Genomic DNA, 24,884 nt, shown 5'->3' with positions numbered 1-24,884 from the left:
AACAGTGGGATTGATGGCACAACCCACCCACCCCAGCTCCAATAAGGTGGACACATCAACATTGACATTGAATATGACATTGTGGCACGTTGCAATGAGAAGGGAGGCCTCAAATGAATATTCAGTCTTCAAGTCTCTCTGTGTCTTAAATAGGGTGGCAATATGGACAGCCATCTGAAAAATACCCTAGGCTGTCACAAGGATTAGAACTTTTATGATCTTAGCTAGGATTACCTGCAGGAGGTGCAATTAATTCCAGTAGAATTTTAGCCAAGCAAATGTTTCTTACTACCTAACCTGTTGCGTCTGTTTAGTTTGACCTATGTGATTTCTACATCCATTTCAGGATCATGTTCGCAGAGAGAAAAAGAAGTAAACCTATCAAACATGGTAAGGCAAATCATCACATCACCCCACGGTACTATGTAGTCTTAAGGCCAATATTCAAAGGGGTTCAGACTGTCACAAGGAGTTCCATCACACCAGCGATTTATCACACTCTCACCATGCCTAGTATGTATTTTTGCAGCGCAGTACTCACATGACGTTGTCCCTGTCTTGGGGGGAATCCGCACGTCGTTCTCAGGGCGCTTCCATCCGCCCCCAGTGCACCCCGAAAACGATCGTGTAACTTCCCTGTAAAAGAGCCGAGGAAGAAGTGTCCTTGCCGGCGCCGGCACCGGCGCCGCCACCCAACTCCCTCCTCGCCGGCCGGCTCAGAGAGCTCGGCAGAAGAAGGTGGGGTGGAGAGCGGAAGAAGCTCTCCACCCCGCCTTCTTCCCCCGAGCTCTCCGTCCCAGCCAGTGAGGAGGGAGTTGGGTGGTGGCGGCGGCAAGGACGCTTCTTCCTCGGCTCTTTTACAGAGAAGTTACACGATCGTTTTCGGGATGCACTGGGGGCGGATGGAAGCGTCCTGAGAACGACGTGCGGATTCCCCCCTGCATTCATGGCGCCTCTTCCCCTCCCTTTTCTATCTTATTTTGGAGCAGGAAAACTCAATAAAGCCGCTCCTCTGTCTTGTGTATTGCTGTCCTTGCGCTATATCGGTCTATCTTGTTTTTTGTTGGGGGCATGTGCGTCTAAGGCAGTCTTGATGACAAAAGAGGAGGGTGGGGCAGTTCTCCGCTCAACTGCTCAACCGTGAAGGGGGAGGGAAGGAGGGCACCAAAACACCCCGCAGGGAAGCCGAGCGAGGCTGCCACCGCCCATGTCCAGACTCAGTCCCATTCAATTCTATGGTTCTTACTCCTGAGTAGGCATGTCTAGGTTTTCTGACCAGATCAATGTCGGCTTCCCGTTGCCATGCCAGTATTGACCACAAACTTCTCCAAAGACTAACTGTAATACTTTCTCTTCACTTATATTTTGTAATGTGATCTTAGGGGTAAACATAGTGTGTTGTTTTACCATAATTGTGCAGTTTCAGGCTGTCGTACTATTGTATTTGTTTAGAAATATATATTTAACTGCATGGGGAAGGAGAATGTAGGGGATGGGGCAGGAGATTTCACCGGCACAGTAGTGATACAGGTGAAAAGATACATGAGCTGAAATAGCACAACAACGCACAGTTGTAAAAAGGCCCAGCGCTGGACTCACTAAGGAAATGGAGGGGGAAACCGCGGATGCAAACCGGTGGGGTGGGGGGGAGTAGGTATAATATATCCCAAGGAGAGCTGTCTTAATAATGAAAACGGACATGTTGATGAGATCACAATCAGTAGCAACAGAATGGTCTAAATTCTTATTTCTGAGAAATGAAAACAGCCACAGAGTTGTGGATTTATGCAGGAAATCAGATGTGATGGAAGTTGATACTGAAACAACACAGTGAGTCACCGTAATGGTGCAACTGTTAATGTTGCCAAGACTCCAACACATATTGGGTCTCATGCTTGAAGCTGTTGGGGTCGATCCTGAAAATAACAATGATAAGATCCATTCCCAGGTAGGAAGGGAAAGGGTAAAAAGAACATGTATACAGTGTAACCAGAATCCTCAGTCAATGCCATCTATTAGAAATGGCTTTCAGTTGCAGTTCTGTTATCAACAGGGCAAAGGAGAGAAACTGGTCTCTCAAGGGCAGTCCAGCCGCCTTCTGTGAATGTTCTGCTTTCAATTCAAAATAAACTAAAATCACATGCTTTTTTACCTATGGTGACAAAAGGGAGACAGCATTCTATCCAGTTACTCACTAAGAAGTAAAACAGATCCCCATTTTGTGACAGATGAAGGCAAAAACACTGGGGTGATTAACAAGCACTGGGCTCAGTTTTATTCTATTAAAATTAAAGTTCGTTTTATTCAACATATTCAATAAATATGGTTAGGCAACATATCTTCTGCCACTCTGCACTGACTTGCAGTGCTCCTCAGGGAACCCTTAGCCCTGATCCCTGCCCGACAGCCCTGGCCAGTTTGGAGGAAGTAAGGTGGATCTCCTGAAAAAGCAGTGCCCATGTGCCACTGCCTCCTGCAGGTTGAATAGAGCTTGCTCTGTTTTAACACATGTGCACATTGTTCATCTTATTTTCATTTCAGGCTTCAGAGAAGGGAGATGAAGTTCCTTATGCCGCTCTGGTTCTTTCGGATCTGAAGCCGCAGCAGCAGCAGGTCATCTATGACAACGTAAATCTCTCCAGTCACACACCCCCACGACCACCAACTCAGGAGGTCATCTATACAGAAGTGGCAAAGAAGCCTGACCATTAACAAATACGGAAATCCTGAAGTGCATCGCCATTTTGTTTTCAACCAGACTTGCCCTCTGGATGATCAGAGGCCTTTAAAAGAACTCTGGGGATTTGCAGAGTGAAAGCAAACAGGACCTACTCATTATAGCAAGAGGAAAATGCATGACCTAGAGCCAGATTTAGCAGGAAAGTGCAAGAACATGCCAGAAAGGTTTTTTAAAAAAACTCCATTTGGACAGGGGAGGGTGTGTGTGTGGATTTCAGCATACCGTAATGCAGGACTATGTGTTAGGGTGACCATATGAAAAGGAGGACAGGGCTCCTGTATCTTTAACAGTTGTATTGAAAAGGGAATTTCAGCAGGTGTCATTTGTATATATGGGGAACCTGGTGAAATTCCCTCTTCATCACAACAGTGAAAGCTGCAGGTGCCCTGCCCTCTTTTAAATCTGGGCACTCTAGTATAGCTGCTGCAGCTTTAACTGTTGTAATGAAGAGGGAATCTCACCAGGTTCCCCATATATACAAATGACACCTGCTGAAATTCCCTTTTCTATGCAACTGTTAAAGATACAGGAGCCCTGTCCTCCTTTTCATATGGTCAGCCTACTATATGTGTTTTTAAGTATATCATAGAATCTGGATCTGACCAGAATTTTTAGCTTCCTGAAAATCATAACTTCACTTGTTAAAAATACACACGCACGTTTCCAGTTCTCATAGCTTCGGAGCAAAGTTTGCAAAGGAGAAGCTCAGAAATCCACAAGGTGCTTTAGGCAGTTCCAGTAGTCAAAAGTTCATGCGTGCTGCACAGCTCTTTCCCAAGCTGTGGTTTTTAGTTTCTGCCCTGGCATGTCCAGGAGAGGAAATGGGCCCTGATGATTTGCTTAAGGTGACAGGACTACACCTAGGCTTATTTGAAAGGGCTGGAAAGCATGTCAACTGAGTGACAACTTACAACCAACCTGTGTGAAGAAAGACCAGCAACTTTAAATGGATGGTCCCAGGGTGCCTCTTCCAGATGAGGCTTTTATCACCTGCTATCAACTTGGCTGCTCAGCCCCCAGTAACTGCTGACGAAATGCACTTTGTAAACAGACCTGGTCAAAGAAAGCCTCCTTGTGTTGCACACTGGAAAACCAGAGGCCATGTTTTAATCTCGTCTTCCTGCCTCTCTGGTCATCCAAAGACACGGGATCTCAGTAGACCCTGTACGACTGGAGCCTTAACTCTTTTTGGGCATCAGAGACTTTACCAAGGATCTTCAAGGCTTTGGCAGATTCTCTGGAAAAATGGGAGGCAGAGATTGAGAGAGAGTGAAACGCAGGGAGAAAGCAAAACAGAAGGGAGGTTTATGAATAAGGCTATAAGGAGAGCCCTGCTGGATCAGGCCAAAGGCCTCGCTAATCCAGTGTTCTCTTCCGACAGTGGCCAACCAGATAGGACATGAGTATAGCAGCACCCTCCTGCTCATGTTCCCCAGCAACTGATATTCCAAAGACGCGACCATCATGGCTAGAATCCATTGACTCAATTTAAGGATACATATTTCTATCTCCTTTCATAGGAATATCTTCTCCAGTTCTTACATAATCTGCCCCCAGCAACCCGCTCTTAATGCTGATCTTACATCTTGCTTGGAAAACCCGAGGCTGAGCTAAGAATTCCCAGAGAAAGGTTTCCGGGCCCAAGTAGAAGGCTGCAACTCCGCTTTATGCACGTTGTATATATGCAAATGCTCCATCAAGTCACTTTCAACCTGTTAGGACTCAAGCCTGTGGGGCAGGAGTCCCCAAACATTTTGGTATAGTAGGCACGGTTGTTGAGGGTGTACCATGGCTGCTCTCACAAGATATCACCCACTCATAAAATGCCTGCCAAGGTGGGCATGGCCAGTCACAAGTTTCCCAGAAGACAATCTGGTGGGACTAAAAGAAGGGGAACCTGCCCAAAAGCCTAAGTACAAGGCAGAGGTGGGGGTCTGAGCTCCAAAACACACAAAAACTATTTTACTTTACAGTAAAGGTCCGCCTGGCGCCTACACTGTACTCCTTTCATCGCCAGCTGAAGACCTTTTTATTCTCTCAGTATTTTAACACTTAATTTTAACTTAAATTTAAATTATACTGTTTTAACTCTGTATTTTAACCTTATATCAAATTTGCTGCGTGGTTTTATCCTGGTTGTGCTTTTTATACTGTATTTTGTATTTGTGTTTTTAACCTGTTGGTTGTTTTATGATGGTTTTAATTTTTGTGAACCGCCCAGAGAGCTTCGGCTATTGGGCGGTATAAAAATGTAATAAATAAATAAATAAATAAATAAAATAAAGGAGGGCAGCACTTTATTTTACAGTCTGCCATCCTCTCAGTTAATAATATTTTATTACAAAAATACTTAAAAAATAAAATAAAAACCAGGGGGCAGGGGGCTTGGTGAGCACATTGATGTCCACAGGCATCACCTTGGAAACCCCTGACGACCTGAGGAAAGTTAGGGAGGGGCTCAGCCTGTGCGCCGCCACCCAGTTCAGGCCAGAGGCGGGAACTGCAGGGAGACTAGCCATGGCAACAGTAGGTCAAAGCGATACTCCCTGATCCCTATAAAACCTTCCTGTAACTAGAGGGGCTTCCACACACAGTCTTCGGGGCGCCCCGAAAGCGCTTCAGGGCGCCCCGAAACTCCTAGTGTAGCTACCTGGTCAGAAGAGATGGAGGAAGAGGCGGCGGCAGCGAAAAGTTCCCAGGGCCCGGCGGCTTCCTTGCCGCCGAGCCCAACTCCCCGCCGGCCTCCTGCAAAAGAGCCACCCGGGTTGGAGAGCTCAGCGGAAGAGCCCGCCTTCTTCCGCTGAGCTCTCCAACCCGGGTGGCTCTTTTGCCGGCAGCAGGAGGCCGGCGGGGAGTTGGGCTCGGCGGCAAGGAAGCCGCCGGGCCCTGGGAACTTTTCGCTGCCGCCGCCACCACCTCTTCCTCCGTCTCTTCTGACCAGGTAGCTACACTAGGAGTTTCGGGGCGCCCTGAAGCGCTTTCGGGGCGCCCCGAAGACTGTGTGTGGAAGCCCCCCTAGGAGATCTATTCTTGCCAGTTACAGACAGCCTCAACTTCCCAGACGATGGGTCCAACACATTCCCTTCTATGTCTGGGATTTTCACCCCTCACTTGCTTGCTTCCTTTGTCCCTGACTGCCTCCCTGGAGATTCTTAGAATCAAAGAGTTGGAAGGAACTTTGGAGGTCATCTAGTCCAACCTCCCTGTTCAGTGTAGCATCCCGGCTGGTTTCTGCTTTCGAACAACCCTTCTTCTAGCAACAGAAAGATATGCTAAGCATGGCTTTCCTCTACCTTAGTTCCATCCCTTCATGTGCACAATACCTGGCTAGAATCCCTTCAGTCTGTTCCTTGTGCATAAGGCTCTTCCTCACATGCATGTTGTTCATTCCCAAAGAGGTAAATGCCCTGATAACCTGTGTTGGGGATGGGGGAAGATACTGATCAGCAGGAAAAAAAGATACAGACAGCCCAGTGTAGAAGGGCCCTTCTCCACATTAGTCTCTGTGGAGCATTCCAGCACCAACCTGTATGCGAACATCCTCACTGGAGTCTAGTTCCAGCATTTCCAGCATGGCAAAGAACACATTTTTCTGGCGAATACCAAGGACACCCTAGCAAGAGACAAAGGAGCAGAGTGTTGCTTTGTGTTTATGGAAGGCAAACGAGATCAGAAATGTGCCCAAGTGCACATGAGCATACTGTGGCCTGTGAAGCAGTGGTAAATTTTGAAGTACAGGAAGGGGCATTATTTGTCCTGCTATTAAATAAATGTCACAATGCACATCTCTACACCAGTGATATACGGCACGCTTGTGACTGGCCACTAACGGAAGTTTGTGGGTCCTTTGGATTATGTTGTCAACCTCCTGTACATCTCCCACACCTTCCCCTGGTTATCCCATTCTAAAATAGAACCTGGATATCCCAATTCTTCTGAAATATCATAGGATTTCCTAACATATGCCGCTGAAGTTGTGCTGCAAAACACCCACTAGAGGGCACTGTCCCATTCAAATATATGAGCATCAAGAGGAGGGGAAGTTTTCAATTACAGACTACATGGTCGCCCCTCTCCACCCATGTAATGCAGCCCATGACAATCATGCAAGAGAAGCAGGAAGCAAAGCCCTGGTAAGACAACATGATTTCTCCTTAATGTAGAGTTGCCCAGAAGCTCCACATTAGTAGTTTTTACTCAGCCTACCTACACATGAATGCATAACCTCCAAACAGGGAGACATTAACAAGACTTGCCTATCACCATGGGCCATCTGTTCCAAAAGCAAGGCCATTGGGACACATGGCCAAATATAGAAGCACACAAGATAACAAAATGGAGACTTGACAAGGTTAATGCAAGAGGCTAAGATGTTGGGGAAACAAATCTTTTTTAAAAAAAATCACTGAAGTGGGGATGAAAACTAGTATGGGAAAAGGGAAGCAGAATATCTAAAGGGAAGCCTGCACTTATTTTGAAATTCTATAAGTAGACATGAAACATCCTGAGTGGAAGAAGATAGTTAATCTATGAATCCTAAGTTTTCCCAATGGTTCTCAAGGGCTTTTGAGCCCAAGCCCCTTTCCTGGAGAAGGCAGGTCTGGCCACAGGTACACAATGCCATGGTTATATCCAGATTTGATTAATGAAATGTGCTGCACATGGCCCTTCCGTGGAAAAATATTTGCAAACTTCAGCTGGTGTAAAATGGCTGGTATATAACTTTGCATAATGATTGTATCCAGTCCAGTCCCTTTCACTGATGGAATGGCTTCCGCCAGCAGAATGGGCAGGCAGGCAATTCCCCTCCCCACTGCAGACCCCTCTCCACCCCCTAAATCTGGGATCCTCCAGAGCGGATTTGGGAGGGCTGCAGGGACAAGGAGCAAAAGGGGGAAATCCCATTGTGGAAAGGGAAGTCCATAAGAATGTAAGAAGAGCCCGGCTAGATCTGGCCAAAGGTCCTTCTAGTCCAGCATTCCATTCACACAACGGCCAACCAGCTGTCAGCCAGAAACCCACAAGCAGGACACAAGTGCAACAGCACCCTCCCACCTGTGTTCCCCAGCAACTGGTGTATCTAGGCTTACTGCCTCTGCTACTGGAGGCAGCACACTTGCATGACGTAGGGTTTCCCCCAGTATCTGCAGTGCCCATTTCCAAATTACAGGCTGACAACAACCCAAGGTCATCTGGGTACACAGGAAGTGCAACTTACTAATGCAATCACAGCCTGCTTTCGGATCTCCTCTTTCTCATCTTTCAGCTGCCTGTGGAGATGAAGGAAGCATTAACTGAAATATCAGAGAGAAATGTCCAGAGGAGTAGCCCTGTTAAGTCTGTTACAGCAAAACCAACAAAGAATTGTTATTTATTACATTTGTATACCACCCCATAGCCAAGGCTTTCTGGGCGGTTTACATAGGCTATTGTGGCACCTTAAAAACAAACAAAGAAATGTATGAAGGCATAAGCTCTCATGGACTGCAGTCCACTTCCCTATGAGATTTATTTATTTATTTATTTATTTATTTATTTATTTATGAATGATAGGAGAGCTGAGTTCCACTGAGCTAACATTTTCTAACCATTTGAAAGAACACTTCCTAAAGATGCTTCCCATTCAGTTCAGTCAAAGGGATATTTCCAAACTTTCCAAAATTCTCCCACCTGGATGCCAGTGGCCAGAGAAAAAGGCTGCTAATCTGTGTACTCTTAAGAGGAAGACCCATTGAATTTAGTGTGATTTTCTTCTGAGTAAACATGCAGAAGATCAGGTTTATATTCAGATTATTATTGTTTTCAAACAACAAGAACAATGTTCTGTTCACAGCTTTTATGGCATTAGCCCTGAACCTATGGAGTTTTCTATACAAGGCACCTTTGTATCTACTTTTGGTTTCATCAAAGCATTGACATCCAAGCACTACATAAGGAGTGTTTCCTTTCATGCTTTTCGGCTACATAACCTCTAGGGGCACTGTGGTATAAAGGAAGACTGCAGAAACACAAGCAGAAAAAGCATTTTCTTTCTGCCATCAGAAATATTATCTCTGTTCTAAAAAAAAAAAAAGCACTTGCTGAAACAGAAGCAAAACTGGAGGATCACAGTGTTATGTAAAGAAATGAGAACTCAGTAGACCCTGTACGACTGAGGAATGAGGAGCACACAATTAATGCCACATATAGAAAAGCTCTGGCTCACAGCTGGCTGGGGACTACTAGGAGTTGTAGGATTTTCTTCCTGTCAAAACGTGCCCAGAATTGCACTCTTAGTAACTACAAACAAAATGGAGGACGGAAGAGCACAATTGCTAGCCAGCAGAGTTCTGTTTGCTCTAGTTTCAAACATAGGTGTGCACAAGGGGTGTGCTGGGTGGGCCCAGGCACACCCTAATGTCTCAAGCAATAAACACGAATTGAGGGGGGCATTGAGTAGGAATCCAGAGGAGGATCCAGACGCAGCAGGAACAGTCCTCCAGTTGCCCTCCAGTAGCTCCATCTCTGCGCCAAAGAGCCACTGCCTCTGAGAGGGCACCATTGCTCCCACCAGCAAATGTGAAAAGGAATGGCTGTGCTGGGAGCCTCTCTGCGGGGAGCCGTGCTTCAAAGAGGCCAGGAGGAGGGCGCCCGAAGGCTAATATCACCTCATGAGCTCCTCTTCCGGCCAGTGTCACCAGAAAGCTCCACGAATGCTGGAGCTTGAGGACCGTCTCCTCTTTTCCACCACCACCACCCCACACACACACATGCAATAGCCCTCCTGTGGTCAGGCAAATCAAACGCGGAGTAGGGCATCAGTGTCTACAGTGTTTAATAAATGAATGAATAAAAATGGTGTCCTTTATAAGTGAGTATTCAATAAATGTTCGCTGTTAAAAAAAAAATCCTTGGGTGCACACTCTAATGAAATATGCTATGGTTTCAAACTGCAACCACTTTCCACAGAGTGATGGCATGATGATTAGGTTGCAACAGTTTCCAGTTGACTCAGTTTCACTCCTAAGAGAAAATCTGTGCTTTCCTCGCCTCTCTCTCTCGAAAAAGATTGGCTACATTGGCACATATGTGGCAAAGTACCCATCTGTTCACATAACTTAAATATAGCACCAAATTACACCTTATTATAAGTGTACTTTTTTATACTTGTGTTTAAACTCAGCACAAGTATGTAGGGGCTAATTATCCAGATTGTGGGTGCACAGCAGGTTCCTGACAAAAATGCCCCCCACTCCACAATTGCTATTTGACCCCAGAGTTTCTGTTTGCAGAGGCTGATTTTTCTTCATAGTAAAAGTGGCCAGTTTAAGCATGTTTTTTTTAAAGCATATTGATCATAGTTTGGACCATAGGTAGATATATTAATTGAAAACCCTTTACAGCTTCAATCATAAACACATTTCCTAGGGAGCAAGCCTGCTTAGTGTAGCATTGCAAAACCAGCACAAAAACAGCTTTGTAAGAGGAAAGAATTACATGCTATCCAGTAAGCACAGATGGACCGTCACAGCGAAACATCTGCTCCAGTGGCTCAGATCATGTTTCAGTGAGCTATTTTTGATTTTTCCAGCTTCAAGTGCTACAAAAGCCTGCTAAATGAATTTATCCATGTATGTGTATTGCAGGAAATGATAGCTCTACTATACTTTATCAAACTCCCTGAAAAATAATAATCTGTACACACCTTAATACAAATCAGGATTTCTGTGACCTTAAGAATGTGGTCTCTAGTTCATGAAATTACTCTTCAAATAATGAGTGTTAGAAAACATAATTGGTTGGGAGGGGGGATGAATCTCACAGTATACCTGCAGTTTTCCCGCCATGAGTGACATACCTCTGTAGTCCCATTGATGCTCACAGCATGGGAGCTGCTGCCTGTGGTGTGATCCTAGGCAGCTGGGGAAAGTATTATTGCTTATATGCAATATTGCAGCCTCCTGATCATGAGTCTTCCCCACTACTACTACTACAACAACAACAACAACAACAACAATAATAATAATTATTTATTTCTTACCCGCTTCCAGATTGGATTGAGGTGGGGAACAACAGCAAGCATAAAATACATAAAATACTGATTAAAAACATAGCATACACTGTTTTAAAAAAAACATCCTAAAAGCATACTAAAAGCATCCTAAAATTCCACTGGATAGGCCTTCTGGAAGAGATCAGTCTTGATAGCTTTCTTGAATGCTAAAAGACTGTCAAGCTGACAGGCCTCCTCCGGCAGGCTATTCCACAGTCTGGGAGCAATAGAAGAGAAGGTCCTCTGGGTAATGGTTGTTACCATTAGACCAGATACCAAAACACTTGGGTCTCAAAATACATCCCATAAACAAATACTGTCCCTTTAAGGCTTGCTTGTACATCCTGAAGGAAAGAATGGAGCACAGCAACAAGACAGTGCATATCCTTTCCACTTACTTCTCCACAATATCCCAGACTCGCTTCTTCATCTTCAGTTCTTCGACAGCCAGGACAACAGACTGCCTGACGACCTGGGCGAAGGAAGAGAGAGGCAGGCTTGGAAATCAGGTACAAATCACGTGGCACTGGGTGAATGGATCAAAGCATATCGCAGCACAGGGTGGCTATCTATGGTCCCCTGAGACCGGATGTGTGTCTGCCTCTGGATCTTCGCAGGATTATACCTGCGATGAACCTCATGCCTGAAATGAATGGGCAATTCACTGTGTCTGCAATGAAATCAGAAATAGAAGAACCTGGTCTTCTGTAGAGCTGGATATGAGCATTCTGACTTGTAGTACAGTTCCAAGGATTCCTTCCCTCCTGTCATGTCTAACCCTACTGCCCCTCTTTTGGGAGAAGATGTTTCAGGTAATCAATCAGAATCAGATTCAGAACTAGAAGACGCAGCGCCAGATACCAACCAGCCTGTACCAGTGGGGGAGGAAGCTCTCACAGGCGATTCCCCAGCTGGGAGACAGCCCTCACCAGAGCTTATCTCTAAAAGGCCAAATCCTACACACTCAGTGGGAAGTGAGTTTTCTTCTGGGGATGAGCGTTCCGACAACCTAGCTGATGCTAGGGTCCGCCAAAAGCTGAAATGCATGGCATGAAAAGAAGGCGTGAGAAGGTCCGAGAGAATACGCCAGAACCTGCCACCGCACCAGGCACTCTGAAGTTACGGGTGTTTGAGAAGTAGCTTCTTATTCTTCTTGAATGGGCAATTGTCTTGCTTAGTTTGCATAGTTTTCCAAGGGGCTAGACTCTATTCAGGTAGAAGAGACATTTATTGCTTAATAAAAGCTTTGTGGATTACTTAGCAAGCCTCGTCATTGCCTCCCATCGAAAGTAAAAGTGTTCTGGGAAACACGACACCTCCTAGCTGAGCTTTACAGCTGGTGAGCCCCATTCCATCCCACCTCTGAAACAATTAGAGGTGGGGTGCATTCCTGCTGAGGTTTTTAGGCAGCTGTCTATTTCCCACTGCCTATAGCAGCAGTCCCCAACCTTTTTGGCACCAGGGACAAGTTTCGTGGAAGACAATTTTTCCACAGAACGGGGGTGGGGGGAGGTGGCCAGTTCAGCCCCATGCTGCCTGCCGGCCACTGCCTACCAACGCCGGGCCTGCTGGTGAGAATGCGGCCCGGTTCCTAACAGTCCACAGACCGGTACTGGTCCATGGCCCGGGGATTGGGGACCCCTGGCCTATAGCACAGCCCCTGTCTACCTGTTCCAAGGCATGCTGGGGACAGCTGGCCCTCAGTAATGTGAGCATTTGGGGCGCTGTAAATGAGCATCCATGGAGGGCCAGCCATTACAATATATCTTGGGAAGATAGACAGGTATCCTTTACAGTAGCCTTCCCCAACCTGGTGCCTTCCAAAGATGTTGTACCACAACCCCCAGCATTCATGCTGTTTGATGAAAGTTTAAGTCCTAAACACCTGCAGGGCACCAGTTTGGGGAAAGAGGGTTTTAGACTATCTCAGTGAATAGTTCAGAATAAAGGATTTTACACAATTCTTTAAAAAAACCTGTGGCTGTAAATGCTTACTGAATAAGGCACAACATCAACTTTTAGACTGTTTGAACTGTCCATCAAGCCATATGGAAAAAGAAATAAGTGCAGCCCTCTGTCCCGTACTTCACATAGCCTTCCCTAGCCAGGTGCCCTCCAGATGTGTCAGACTGCAACTCATAGAATCATAGAATAGCAGAGTTGGAAGGGGCTTACAAGGCCATCGAGTCCAACCCCCTGCTCAATGCAGGAATCCACCCTAAAGTATCCCTAAAGCAACCCCCATAATCCTCCAGTCCAACACATCAGGGGGGCACCTGTTTGGGGGGAAGCTGATTTAGCAAAACTAAATAATCCATGGGGCAGAGGTCCCACAAGTTTTCAGCCTCACCAGTAATGGTTCATTGGATAACTTCTCCAGAAGCATGTTAAACACATCCTCTTCCATGCCTTCTTGCTGGATTGCATCGAGCCCAATGATGGTTAACAACCTCGCAGCGTCAGCACGATGCTGGGTGGAAAGGGGTCGCAAGAGGATGTGAGCCATTCAACTAGTGACCTGCTTTTGATTTGAACACATCATCCCTGCAGGCTGCTCCTTAATTAACCCCCCACTTCACCAAGTGGTACTGCCTTTCCTCTTCCATCCACCACTATCACATCTTCAGCTGAGTCCACCACGACACAGACAAACCTTTTAGCATACAACGTATTAGCAGGATGGTCAACAGGAGGGCAGGCACTGCAGACTTTGAGGCAGCTGGCAGCCACAAAGATGGTTGCTTTAGGAAAACCTTGTCTAACCACAGTGAAACAAGAGCAGGGATAATGACACGGAATAATGGGCTGAAGTTACAGGAAGCCAGCTTCTGGCTGGACATCAGGAAAAACTTCCTGACTGTTAGAGCAGTATGACAATGGAACCAGTTACCTAGGGAGGTCGTGGCTCTCCCACATTAGAGGCATTCGAGAGGCAGCTGGACAGCCATCTGTCAGGGATGCTTTAAGGTGGATTCCTGCATTGAGCAAGGGGTTGGACTCAATGGCCTTATAGGCCCCTTCCAAGTCTACTATTATTTGATTCTATGATAGCGAAGGCATTTTGCCTACCTGCCCTGCAGGTCATATAAGCAAAGTCAGATCTGTCATTACTAATCAAAACTCCAAATGTTCATTAGCCCTGAGACCCAGGCCTTAGCTAGACCTAAATTTTATCCCGGGATCATCCCAGGGTTGTTCCTGCCTGCTCCCGGGATATCCTGTGTGTCATTTACATGAATAGGGATGACCCTGGGATGATCCTGGGATAAACCTTAGGTCTAGCTAAGGCCTAAGAGTTTCAACAAGGTAACTTATTTATTTATTTATTTATTTATTTATATATTTATTTATTTATTTCATTTCATTTCTATATCGCCCAATAGCTGGAGCTCTCTGGGCGGTTCACAAAAATTAAAACCATTCAAAGTATAAAACAACAGTATAAAACCATAATATAAAATACAATATAAAAACTCAACCAGATAAAAACAGCAGCAATGCAAAATTACAAATTTAAAACACCAAGTTAAAATTTATTTATAGACTATTAAAATGCTGGGAGAATAAAAAGGTCTTCACCTGGCATCTAAAAGAATATAATGTAGGTGCCAAGCAAACCTCCTTAGGGAGCTCATTCCACAGCCGAGGTGCCACAGCAGAGAAGGCCCTCCTCCTTGTAGCTACCTGCCTCACTTCCTTTGGCAGGGGCTCACGGAGAAGGACCCCTGAGGCTGACCTTACGGTCTGGGCAGGTACATATGGGAGGAGGCGTTCCTTCAGATAGCCTGGCCCCAAGCCGTTTAGAGCTTTAAATGTTAATACCAGCAGTTTGAATCAGGCCCGGACCTGGACTGGCAACCAATGAAGCTGGAAAAGGACTGGCGTGATGTGGTCTCCTCGGCCAGTCCTTGTTAGTAACCGTGCTGCCTTGTTTTGCACCAGTTGAAGTTTCCGGACCGTTTTCAAAGGCAGCCCCACGTATAACGCATTGCAGTAATCCAAACGAGAGGTTATCAGAGCATGGATAACTGTAGCTAGGCTATCTCTGTCCAGATAAGGGTGCAGTTGGTATATCAGCCTAAGCTGATAAAAGGTGCTCTTTGCCATTGAGTTCACCTGTGCCTCAAGTGACAGTTCTGGATCCAAGAGCACCCCCAAACTACAGACCTGATCCTTTAGGGAGAGTGCAACCCCATCCAGGACAGGGCAAACTTCACGTCGCTGGACAGATGAACCATCCGCTAACAGTACAATTCTCTCTTCTTTTCAGGAGGTTCTTGTACAGATTGCAGCCTTGTACTCTGGACTCCCTTTTCTATTTGTGTGTGTGTTTCTGTGTGTACAGATTTGATCTAATTTTGGACAATGTTTGGTTGGAGCCCAGCCACTCAGTGCAGCCTTCCCTGGTTAACTAGTGGGAAGGATTGTGGCTGGGACCCATTCCTTGCCTCTGGAAGATGTGGCCAAGCTGATGCTTGCCTTTACAGAAGATCCAAGGTGACTGTCACTGTAGAGTCATAGTCAGGAAGACATGCCTGTGTTGCATCCATGAGTGCAAGCCTGTTTCACCGAGAGGATTCTTTATTGTGCTTAAATACCCCTGTGAACTGAGAGCCTTTCTACACGAGGCTTTTATTGTGTGCTTGTGATTGCTCACTCATGGTAGTTTATGGGTCCTTTATATGATATCATCAACTTCCAGGGCATCTCCTTCTCTTTGCAACCATTTTCCCTGCTTTTTTTTTTTAGATCAAGGAAAGTATGGTATTATTTAGAATTGGCAGACTCTCACGTAATTGCCCAATTCCATTATACCACAGTGCCATCTAATGGTTGTGCAGAAAACGACCCACAAACACATCTGGAAAAGAAAAAAGAAAAAGAAAAGAAGAAAAAAGGGGCCAATCTTAACCCCTCAAAGTATACGGAAGCAGAAGCCTCAGTAAAGGTGTGGGTTAAAAACCTCATGCAGAAAAGCCCTGAAGAAGAGTGTGTGTGTGTGTGTGGTTGGATCCGCTTTTGCCAGGTGCCCTATTGCCAAAGTTAAAAGTTTCCTTAATAAATGTGTACCTTGAGTACATCTGCAAGTTTGCATACATGTCTAGAGGAGCATATCTGGTTACAGAGGGCACACAGACGTGGAAAGAATCCAGAGGTACATAGGGATGTTAAATAGTGTAGAACAGGGGTGTTAAACCTCAGGCCTGTGAACCAAATCTGGCCCTTTAGGGTTCCCCCAGATGGCTACATAGCCTTCTCCTGGCCCCACCCCTTTTGCCCTAACCACTGACTGTTTGGTGGTTTCTCAGCTTTTGTGTAGTATCTCCCCCCCCTCCCATTCTTAAAGGTTGGACTGCCTCTCTTAAGGCTTAGGGTTTCTCTACACAAGCGATTTATTGCACGCTCATGATTTACTCATGGAAATTTGTGGGTCCTTGACATGGTACAACAGGCTCGGCAGAATAAAATTTGCTTACCTGATACACAGGAGAACGTTGAAGCTGATCTAGAATGCGCCGGATAATGACACCGTCCATTATGCCCATTTGCTTCACCAGCATGACTAAAGCCTACAGGAGGAAGATGTTGATGGCAGGAGCACAAGTTCAGTGGGGGAGAGAGGGACAATATGGATTGCACCCCAAGCAGTCCCATGTAAGTAAACAGTATTAAGGCAGAATGAAAAGAAACTCATGCTATCTGCTCCAGTCCCTGGGACTGAGTCATGTTTCCCTACACCAGCCCTGACTGATACCGATCTAATCTCTCCTAATACACTTCTAGAAAAGGAGGTCCCAAAACTTCTTTAGGCAACTGTTTTCACTGCCCAACATTTCTCATGCTGACATATTTTTACACTAGGAATCTACACTTCTGGCTTTTCAATCCTTTTAGCTCATGTCTTTGGAAGCTTTGACTTCTTACCTTTTCTAAATGTCAGTGTTTGTTATTGTACATTTCTAGATCGTTGAGAAGTCAATGAAAATGTGCATGCAATGGGCAATATCCAATTGTAATCCTGCTCAGACTAGCCCCATTCACTTCAATAGGTCTGCTCTGTGTAGGACTACCATTGAATACTGCCCAATAAGTGATTAGAAAAGGTTAAGCGCCCTCCACACACACCAATAACTCTACAATCCCAGTCTGATTCCTCACCCTTGCAGATGCTTTTAACATTATTATTATTATTATTATTATTATTATTATTATTATTATTATTACTATTCCTATTATCTCTCTTTTCATGCTTGTGGTGGTTTTTCTAGACAGACATGATGGACTTTATTGATTCAGAAATTTCCTGACTATTGAACATGTTTAAATATGACTGCTTTGTGGATATATTTTGGTTGGCCCAGTTTCTGAAGGTTTTCAATCATCATCATCATCATCATCATCATCATCATCAATATTTATATTCTGCTTCTCATTTGAAACAAATCCCAAAGCAGTTCACAAAAGAATAAAAATGAACAAAAGCAAAACACACACACACTAAAAAAGACCATGGCCTTGCACACACAATGTTATCATGAGGCTGGTACAAAGATAGCTCATGACTGGGAGATCCAATCATACATCTCTCAATGCCTTGTCTAGTTCCGTCTGGATCAAGGCTTCCATTCACCATCTGGTAGAGCCTCAGCATAGATCTGTCCTTGTGTATAGCCATTAGGAACATAGGAAGCTGCTTTATATTGAATCAGACCATTGATCCATCTAGCCCAGTATTGTTGACACTGACTGGCAGCAATAGCAGGATTTTTTTTCTAGCCCTACCTGGAGATGCCAGGGATTGAACCTGGGACCTTCTACATGCAAAGTAGGTGCTCTACCACTGAGCTATGACCCCTCCCGTTGTGTGTTGCAGATTTCTCTCATCTCATCAGAGCTTTTACTAACAGGGACTAAAATGTGGTAAAGGGGGGAAATCACAGAAGGTGATAAACAATAGTACCCTTTAAAAAAAAAACTCTCTATGCAGAAGGTAGCAGCAATAAGAGCATCTCCATCCTTCTCTCTCTACAATGTAGGACAGTTCCAGTTCTCTTTTCTTCTCTTCTTGTTCATGGGAAAATCTTTCAGAGGGACTTCACAGAGATATCTGGAAGCAACATGCCCACCTGATTTTTCTTCTTCCAGTCATTCTGGGCCAGGCACATGAGCATCATCTCTTGGGCGACTGGACTTGACTTGTCCAAGTACCCCAAGCAAAGGGCTGCATTGAAGGCTACATCATCCAATGGATCCTGCAAATTCACCAACCGCTCTAGATTTCGGATTAAACTGGACCGGGCACCTATACAATACCACTAGGAAAAGACAGCAGTTGTATTAGGCGAAGCACTGACATGAATGCAGTCTCAATAGGACCACATTGCACAGGGCTGGCACGGCATATGCCTATCAATGGTCCAAGTTTATATATTACCTCAAATGCGGGCATCATTGACCATCCTTGCAGAGAGACCTTCAGAGCAGCCAATGTATCTTCTCTCCGGTTCAGGCTCACCAACTTTAGGTGTTTAATTAGCACTTTCATTACAGAGGTCTCTAGGCAACCTGCTCCAGAGAATCCAGAGGAAGTGATTAAAGGAGTTTTTGGGAATCTTTCCACTGCAATTCTGCCTCAAGGTTGAGTTCTGCAACAAGAATGTACCAGAGCAAACCCCCTCCCTTTGCAAGGGTTTTAGGTGCATGGCACATAAAGATGTGCTGTTGCACACGTATCCTGTTTGTTGGTCCCTGATCAACAGCTGGTCAGCCACTGCATGAACAGAGTGCTAGACTAGATGGACTCTTGGTCTGATCCAGCAGGGCTCTTCTTATGTTCTTGTAGGTATCAGTCCCCCAAGGCATATTCCTATATACTTGCTTCCTTTCCAATAGAGATTTTTCTCCCCAATAGGCCACACACCAGCCAACTAAAATCATATTTTGAAATACTTAATAAATTCACATAACATAGGGCACAAAATGGGCTTATTTCATAAAAATATTTTAAAAAAATGCTTCTGCAGAGCTTGTGGGATTCCAGGAATAAATGACTGAACAGAGAAATGCCACTGTTGAATAATGTACCACCAGCATGTACTAACGGCTGTAATGCCCCCATAGCACCTTTTGCTGATGCTCTCCATGTGCTCCCAGAAACAATGTCACTCACCCAGCAAAGCCAGAGACCGCGCTGCTTCATACTGCAAAGGTAGACTGTTGCTTTCCTGAAGCTGAGAGAATAAGTACTAATAACAGAGTAGCTGGAAACCACCTACATGCATGAAAATCTATCACAGAACATCTACCATATTCCCTGAAGCAGAAGGGTCTCAAAAGATGACTGGCCAAATGGTACGCCTTTTGGCCCACTATCCTCATGCAATCCAGAATACTATGTACCATAAGCATAGAGTAGGAGCACAAAAAGAAGCAAATAGCTATAAATTAATCAATTAAATATCTACAAATTAATTAATCATATGACTACATGAAGTAGTTATAATTTAATCAATAGCTATTAAATTAATCTATTACAGAAAAGTCATATGTTAATAGTAAGGCAAGTCTGCCCTATGCCCACAGTTACTAGCCACCTTAACCTGGAATGAAAACCCTTTCTGGCACCAAATACAACAATTACCGTATTTCTTCGATTGTAAGACGCCATCGATTGTAAGACACACACTAATTTCAGTACCACCAACAGAAAAAAAACCACCCTAAGACACACCTGCGATTCTAAGAAGCACCCCATTTTTAGAGATGTTTATATGGGGGGGGGGAGTGCATCTTAGAATCAAAGAAATGGGGTAGTATGACCTTGATGGTGACCACAGTTTCCCCATAATACCTCTGGGCTCTACATTGGGGAAATGAAAATGGCAGCTGAAGCATCCTGGGGTTGTGCTTCTCTTCAGAATGCAGGGTCCTTAAAAAGTGGGAGGTTGTTGTTGTTGTTGTTGTTTAAAAAACATAAATAAAGGGAAGCTGGAGCAAGCAGTAGTAGGTTGTTTTCAGGGTAGGGTCCCTGGTCCCCAGCATTTGCCACACCATGCTGGATGTTCTGGGCCCGATAATGTTAAAATTTGAGATAAAATGTGTTCAGTCCAGATCTTCTGCAAGTTTTGCCTGCTGGCTTCAGAGGTTTTAACAAACATCTCAAGCAGGAGTGTGTTTTATAGACATAGACTCCGAGAAAGATTACTTTCTGTTTGTCCTCATCTGGGTTCTCATTTGCTATAAACTAATGGCTGAATCTTTTCAACATATTGCTGTCAATTTCAGTTTCTGGATCAAAGTATCAAACTTTCCCACAGGGTGCCATTGCTAGGCTCTCTTGTTGTCAGTTTTGTACAGAAACTCCTTGTTTATACATAAACAAATCTCTTCCTCATTTTATGTGCATGCACACTAACAGAAGAAGCTGTACTTTGCTGGAATACTAGGCAGGAAGCAAAAGGAACAGGAAAGGAAGATCAACAGTACAGTCTTGCTCCAGGCCACAATAATAGGAGGTTCTATATTTAACCTCATAATTGTCACTTTATTACACACATACTCATTTTCCCCATAGACACCACTATTGCCAACTGTTAATTGAGGACAACTAAAGATCTAACTAGATGTTACAGAAGAGGCATGGCGGCCACTGTCCCGCACTTCCCACATGCCAGGAGTTGTGGTGCAACACATCTGGAGGGCACTGGGTTGAGGAAGGCCAGATTGGACCAACTTTGGTTCCGCAGAAGTTGTTGGACCACAATTCCCATCTTCACTGACCATGAGTCAACCTGTCTGGGGACAACAGAAGTTAGTCCAGCCATATCTGGGCACCAAGCTTGAGAAAAGGTAGGTTAGACCCTAAAAAATCTCTAAATGCTCAGTGCAAGAGAACAAGAGACCTCAGTGATTATACTTACTGTATTATGGAGTGCAGATAGAACAGATTCTTCACCAAATCCAAGTTTTCCAAGGGCCTAAAGAGAAGAGCCAGAGAAATCAGAATAATTAGTAGGGCAGCCTTTTCCACTTCTTACAGATTTCAGCTCGGCTCAGGACAAGAGAAGGAAACTACAGAAAGATGTTGACCAAATTCAGATGATTGCAGGGACGAAAGACCCCATCATGGGTTCTTTATGTGCCCCTGCACATGCTAGTCACATGACTGTAATTTGCATAATTAACCGTGATATAGCGTGGGTTGCCACGCCATCTGAACACAGTGCACAGTGTAGCCGGGTTGCTTCTTAACCGCCCTACAACACACGACTTGCGTTTGTAAGCCTCAAAGCCAGTTATATTTGTTATCCTTAATAAAGCTGCTCAACTGTTCTCCAGAAGTCTGCTGTGGTGAATGGTCAACAGAGAAGTATGCAATCACATGAGGACCATACACAGGGGACCCATACAAGAATACTATAGTTCTAGACCAAATAAACAGGCTTCCTTTTACCTGAGCTGCATAGAGTTGTTCAAGTTCCACCGGGGAGTCTAAGCATTTTAAGAGAATCTACAAGCATGCAAAGGAAAAAAATACAGCTGTATTAACATGGGAGGAAGAAGAGAGTGGAAGTAACTGTGATGGATTACAGCTCTTTTGTAAGTGGTACAATGGAAAAGTACTTGCTGGTACTTTTTGCCTACCTAGCCACACAATTAAGTCCAATTACAGACAATCGATCTAAATTGTTAAGACAGTGTTGGCTGGGTAAATAAAGAGTCTACCATAGATTGATTGTGTGACCTTAAGCACTCTCAGCCTCAGTTTCATGCCAGTAAAATGGAAATAATACTGGCACTTCATGACATATAGGATTGATGTGATTATTTTTTTTAAAAAAAAACAATTATACAAAGGACTGTGTAAGTGATAAATAGTAAAACAGTCAATGGGTCTTACCAATATGTAATTGATTTCATTCCACCTCTCTTTTTCACAAGTTAAGCCCTCTTTATTCAAGAGATTTGATCAATCGGGATGGCCCATCTCCCACCGTCTGAGGAAGTACATGCACTGCCACCTGCAATTTTCACCATGGTATAGGAGATCTTCAGGGACACCCATTCCCACAATGCCTCTCTCTGAGGAAGGACCCTTCAAAGCAGACATTTGGGCCTGGCAGTGTCTCTAAAGAGCCACTCCGGCTGCTTCTCCAGCTGATGTGGCTTTTCAGAAAGCTCACCTACCCACCGCTCGCTCTGAAAAGCCCTGCAGAGTGGGCAGTGGTGGCAGCAGCAGCAATGGAGTAGGAAGGGCAGTGGGAGGCACAGTGGCAATGGGGGGCACACAGCGGTGGCACATCCCTCTGGGGCTGGCTCTGGCAGGCAAGGAGGGTGAGGTGGGGGCCCCAATCCACCACTCCTTGCAGTTTGCCGCCTGAGGCAGGCACCTTCCCTGCTTCATGGGAGGGGCATCCCTGCCTCTCAAGAAGCTGTGATTAAGGGATTACATGATGGCAGCACAAATCTAAATATGTTTACTCAGAACAGAAGTAAATTCCTAATCTGATTTAGTAATGTTAGGCTTCAATCCAGACTTGATTTTGGGGAAAAGCCACAATGATTTCAGCAGAGTTAAGAGACTGGCCCTGTTACTTTCGCAGTGCCTTTCCGGAGAGAGAGTTATTTTCTATTTCCACTAGGGTGGTCACTTGCACATCACCAAATAATGAAGATACAGCTTTGCATAAAATGTACACATGGGAATTTTGAAATGGATGGAAATTTAGAGATAATGAATATAATTTAAATAGAAACACAACGCATCTCACCCTACTGGGGAAGACTGTGACATTGACAAGGTGACTTGTGTGCTTGCTCAGTCTGCTGTCCAGGTGCCAGCAGTGGATGGGTGACTTCAAAGAAGGCTGGTTTGCAGGGGGGGATGGCAAATGCACACAGGATTTCAGGGAGAAGTGATGGGTGAGGGAAGGATTAAACAGCCCCCTTCTCGTCTACTGCTTCGCCTCTGCAAATGCCTCCCCACAGTCACATGATTAAAAAACACCCTGTTTGCCAGTGTAACAGATTCCTGTTCTCAGTTTCCAGGAAGGTATCAAACAGCCAGTTCTTCCAGCCAGCCCCTTCTTGGAGAGCTTCAGATGCTGAGAATAGCAATAATGCAAACAAACTGCAGAGCAGAGGAGCAGCTGTCTTAGCACCGCTACTACTCAAGCAAGTCAAAGTCATAGAAAGAAAGGAAGAGGTGTTCCTTTTCCCCATAAAATAAAATAATGCTTGCAATGAATGTGAGAAAGAGTTCACCCGTACCTCCATCATGTGTGCATGGGAAAGAATAAACATGTGCACTTTTTTTTTTAAGCGAGATCCATTGGCACATTTAAAATTGGCAATATAGCCCACACAATCAAAGGTTCCCTGTCCCAGACAGTGGGTAAGAACAAATCAATAGCAATGGAACTAAGATTCTTAAACCTGCTCTTGACGGAAGCCTTGTTGCATATCATAACCTTTGACTTCTGACCTTGATCCTTTCTGGTTTCAACTTTTCCTCCCAAATGTAGATCTCTTTCTTTTTAATCTTTGCTAACTTGACAAACTTTGAGAGGAAAAAGTCTGACCTGAATGAGAGAAGAGACAACATTATCAGTAGGGATGTGCTCCGCTTCTAATCGGACTGGCGAATTAGAAGCGGAGCGGGGTGCTTCGCCTCCCCTTAAGGCGGAGGCGAAGAGGATTGGGGGGCTGACGGAGCGTGGCGAAGAGGATCGAGGTGAAGGCGGATCCTTCGCCTCGATCCAGAGCTCCGCCGGAAAGGTAAGTGGGGTTTACCGGGCCCTGCCGCTGTCGCTGTCGCCCATGTGGTGACAGCGGCAGGGCCCGGTAAACCCCCTCCTCTCCCTTACCTGCCTCCGTCCGCGGTCCCTCAGCTTCTTCGATTGAGCCTGCGGTTCAACCAGGAAGTCTAGGCCGCACTTGCGGCCCAGACTTCCTGGCTGAACCGTGGACTCAATTGAAGAAGCCGACGGACCGCGGACGGAGGCAGGTAAGCCCCCCCTCCCCCTTGGTCCCTTACCGGGCTCTGCCGCCGTCGCTGTATGGGCGGCGATGGCGGCAGGGCCCGGTAACCCCCCCCCGCCCTCCTTTCCCGGCCTTACCTGGCACCACTCCCCTCCACTGCGAAGAGGAGCGGAGTATGGGCGGAGCGGCGCGGAGTGGGCCGATCCGAAATTTTTGGATCGGCCCGCGGGGCGGAGCGGGGGGTCCGTACACTCCTAATTATCAGCTGTTTACAAGCTGGTCTTCAACACACTCATTGAGGGTGTTAGAAGGCATTCTTTCATCATCATCATCAATTACATTTCTATAATGCCCAATAGTCAAAGCTCTCTGAGCAATTAAAAAAATCAAAATCTAAAACACAATATGATAAAACATAATATAAAACACACACTCATTAAAAAAAAAAAAAACTTCTTGCAACACAAATCCATGCTATACTAGCAAGCCCGTGAAAGATGGGAAGCAGCTGATTTCCGACTTCTATTATGTTGTGCATGGAGGAGATTCTAAAAATGCGGAACATCTCTGGTGTCCCTGTTATTATGCTAACCCATCCATTAACATATAGGAATCAGTGGATCAAGCCTTCAGTGAGTGCTAGATAACCAATTGTTCCCACCACCAGTTCCTCATCTATCTTCCATCCAACGTGTTCAGCAATCACTTCCATACCCAGCAACACTGTGCCCCTTGTGGTGGATGAGCAAACCCTGAAGTGACGATGATCACTTCCCAGTGCTCTTTGTAATGAATGTTATCTTCTTTCCAAGTCACTAAGTCCAAGTCACTGTCTGATCCTACTCGTAAAGCATTTCAGCTTGGAGAAAATTCATACACATCAGTCCAGATGTTGAAGTGGAGGTACGGAGTGAAGCAATATCTTGTCTGATTGCAACTCCAAGCTTTCTGGATGAGAGATCATTTCTCAACTGGTATCAGACCTGTTTACGGAACAGGGAAAGTGTTGCTACCCTAGTTGGGAGACTGAAAGTCCTCCCTGTTGGCACTGGTAGACTTTGCAGCAGAGTTACAATGTGCTTCTGAGGGGTTTATATACCGGTGGTGGTGTGCTGTGATTGGGTGTTGAGT

General features: G+C 45.2%; 1 protein-coding gene across 1 annotated transcript in view; it reads right to left on the bottom strand.

Annotated features, from left to right (window-relative positions):
* Nucleotides 1-3,892: 3,892 nt before the first annotated feature.
* Nucleotides 3,893-24,884, bottom strand: part of HEATR9 (HEAT repeat containing 9) — a 31,869-nt gene continuing 10,877 nt past the window's right edge. The window contains exons 4-16 of the mRNA XM_063121495.1: nucleotides 23,257-23,353; nucleotides 21,226-21,282; nucleotides 20,693-20,749; nucleotides 18,943-19,003; nucleotides 18,208-18,338; nucleotides 17,900-18,088; nucleotides 16,250-16,342; nucleotides 13,123-13,242; nucleotides 11,171-11,244; nucleotides 7,959-8,010; nucleotides 6,267-6,353; nucleotides 6,064-6,155; nucleotides 3,893-3,977 (exon numbers count right to left, since the gene is read on the bottom strand). Of these exons, the coding sequence (XP_062977565.1) occupies nucleotides 3,893-3,977; nucleotides 6,064-6,155; nucleotides 6,267-6,353; nucleotides 7,959-8,010; nucleotides 11,171-11,244; nucleotides 13,123-13,242; nucleotides 16,250-16,342; nucleotides 17,900-18,088; nucleotides 18,208-18,338; nucleotides 18,943-19,003; nucleotides 20,693-20,749; nucleotides 21,226-21,282; nucleotides 23,257-23,353 (1,195 nt within the window). The remainder of the gene's footprint in view (nucleotides 3,978-6,063; nucleotides 6,156-6,266; nucleotides 6,354-7,958; nucleotides 8,011-11,170; nucleotides 11,245-13,122; nucleotides 13,243-16,249; nucleotides 16,343-17,899; nucleotides 18,089-18,207; nucleotides 18,339-18,942; nucleotides 19,004-20,692; nucleotides 20,750-21,225; nucleotides 21,283-23,256; nucleotides 23,354-24,884) is intronic.

The sequence above is a fragment of the Elgaria multicarinata genome, chromosome 3 (genome assembly GCF_023053635.1).
Source record: "Elgaria multicarinata webbii isolate HBS135686 ecotype San Diego chromosome 3, rElgMul1.1.pri, whole genome shotgun sequence".
NCBI classification, from domain to species: domain Eukaryota; kingdom Metazoa; phylum Chordata; class Lepidosauria; order Squamata; family Anguidae; genus Elgaria; species Elgaria multicarinata.
The sequence above is the reverse complement of the archived record's forward strand: the minus strand, read 5'-3'. Positions and strand labels throughout refer to the sequence as shown.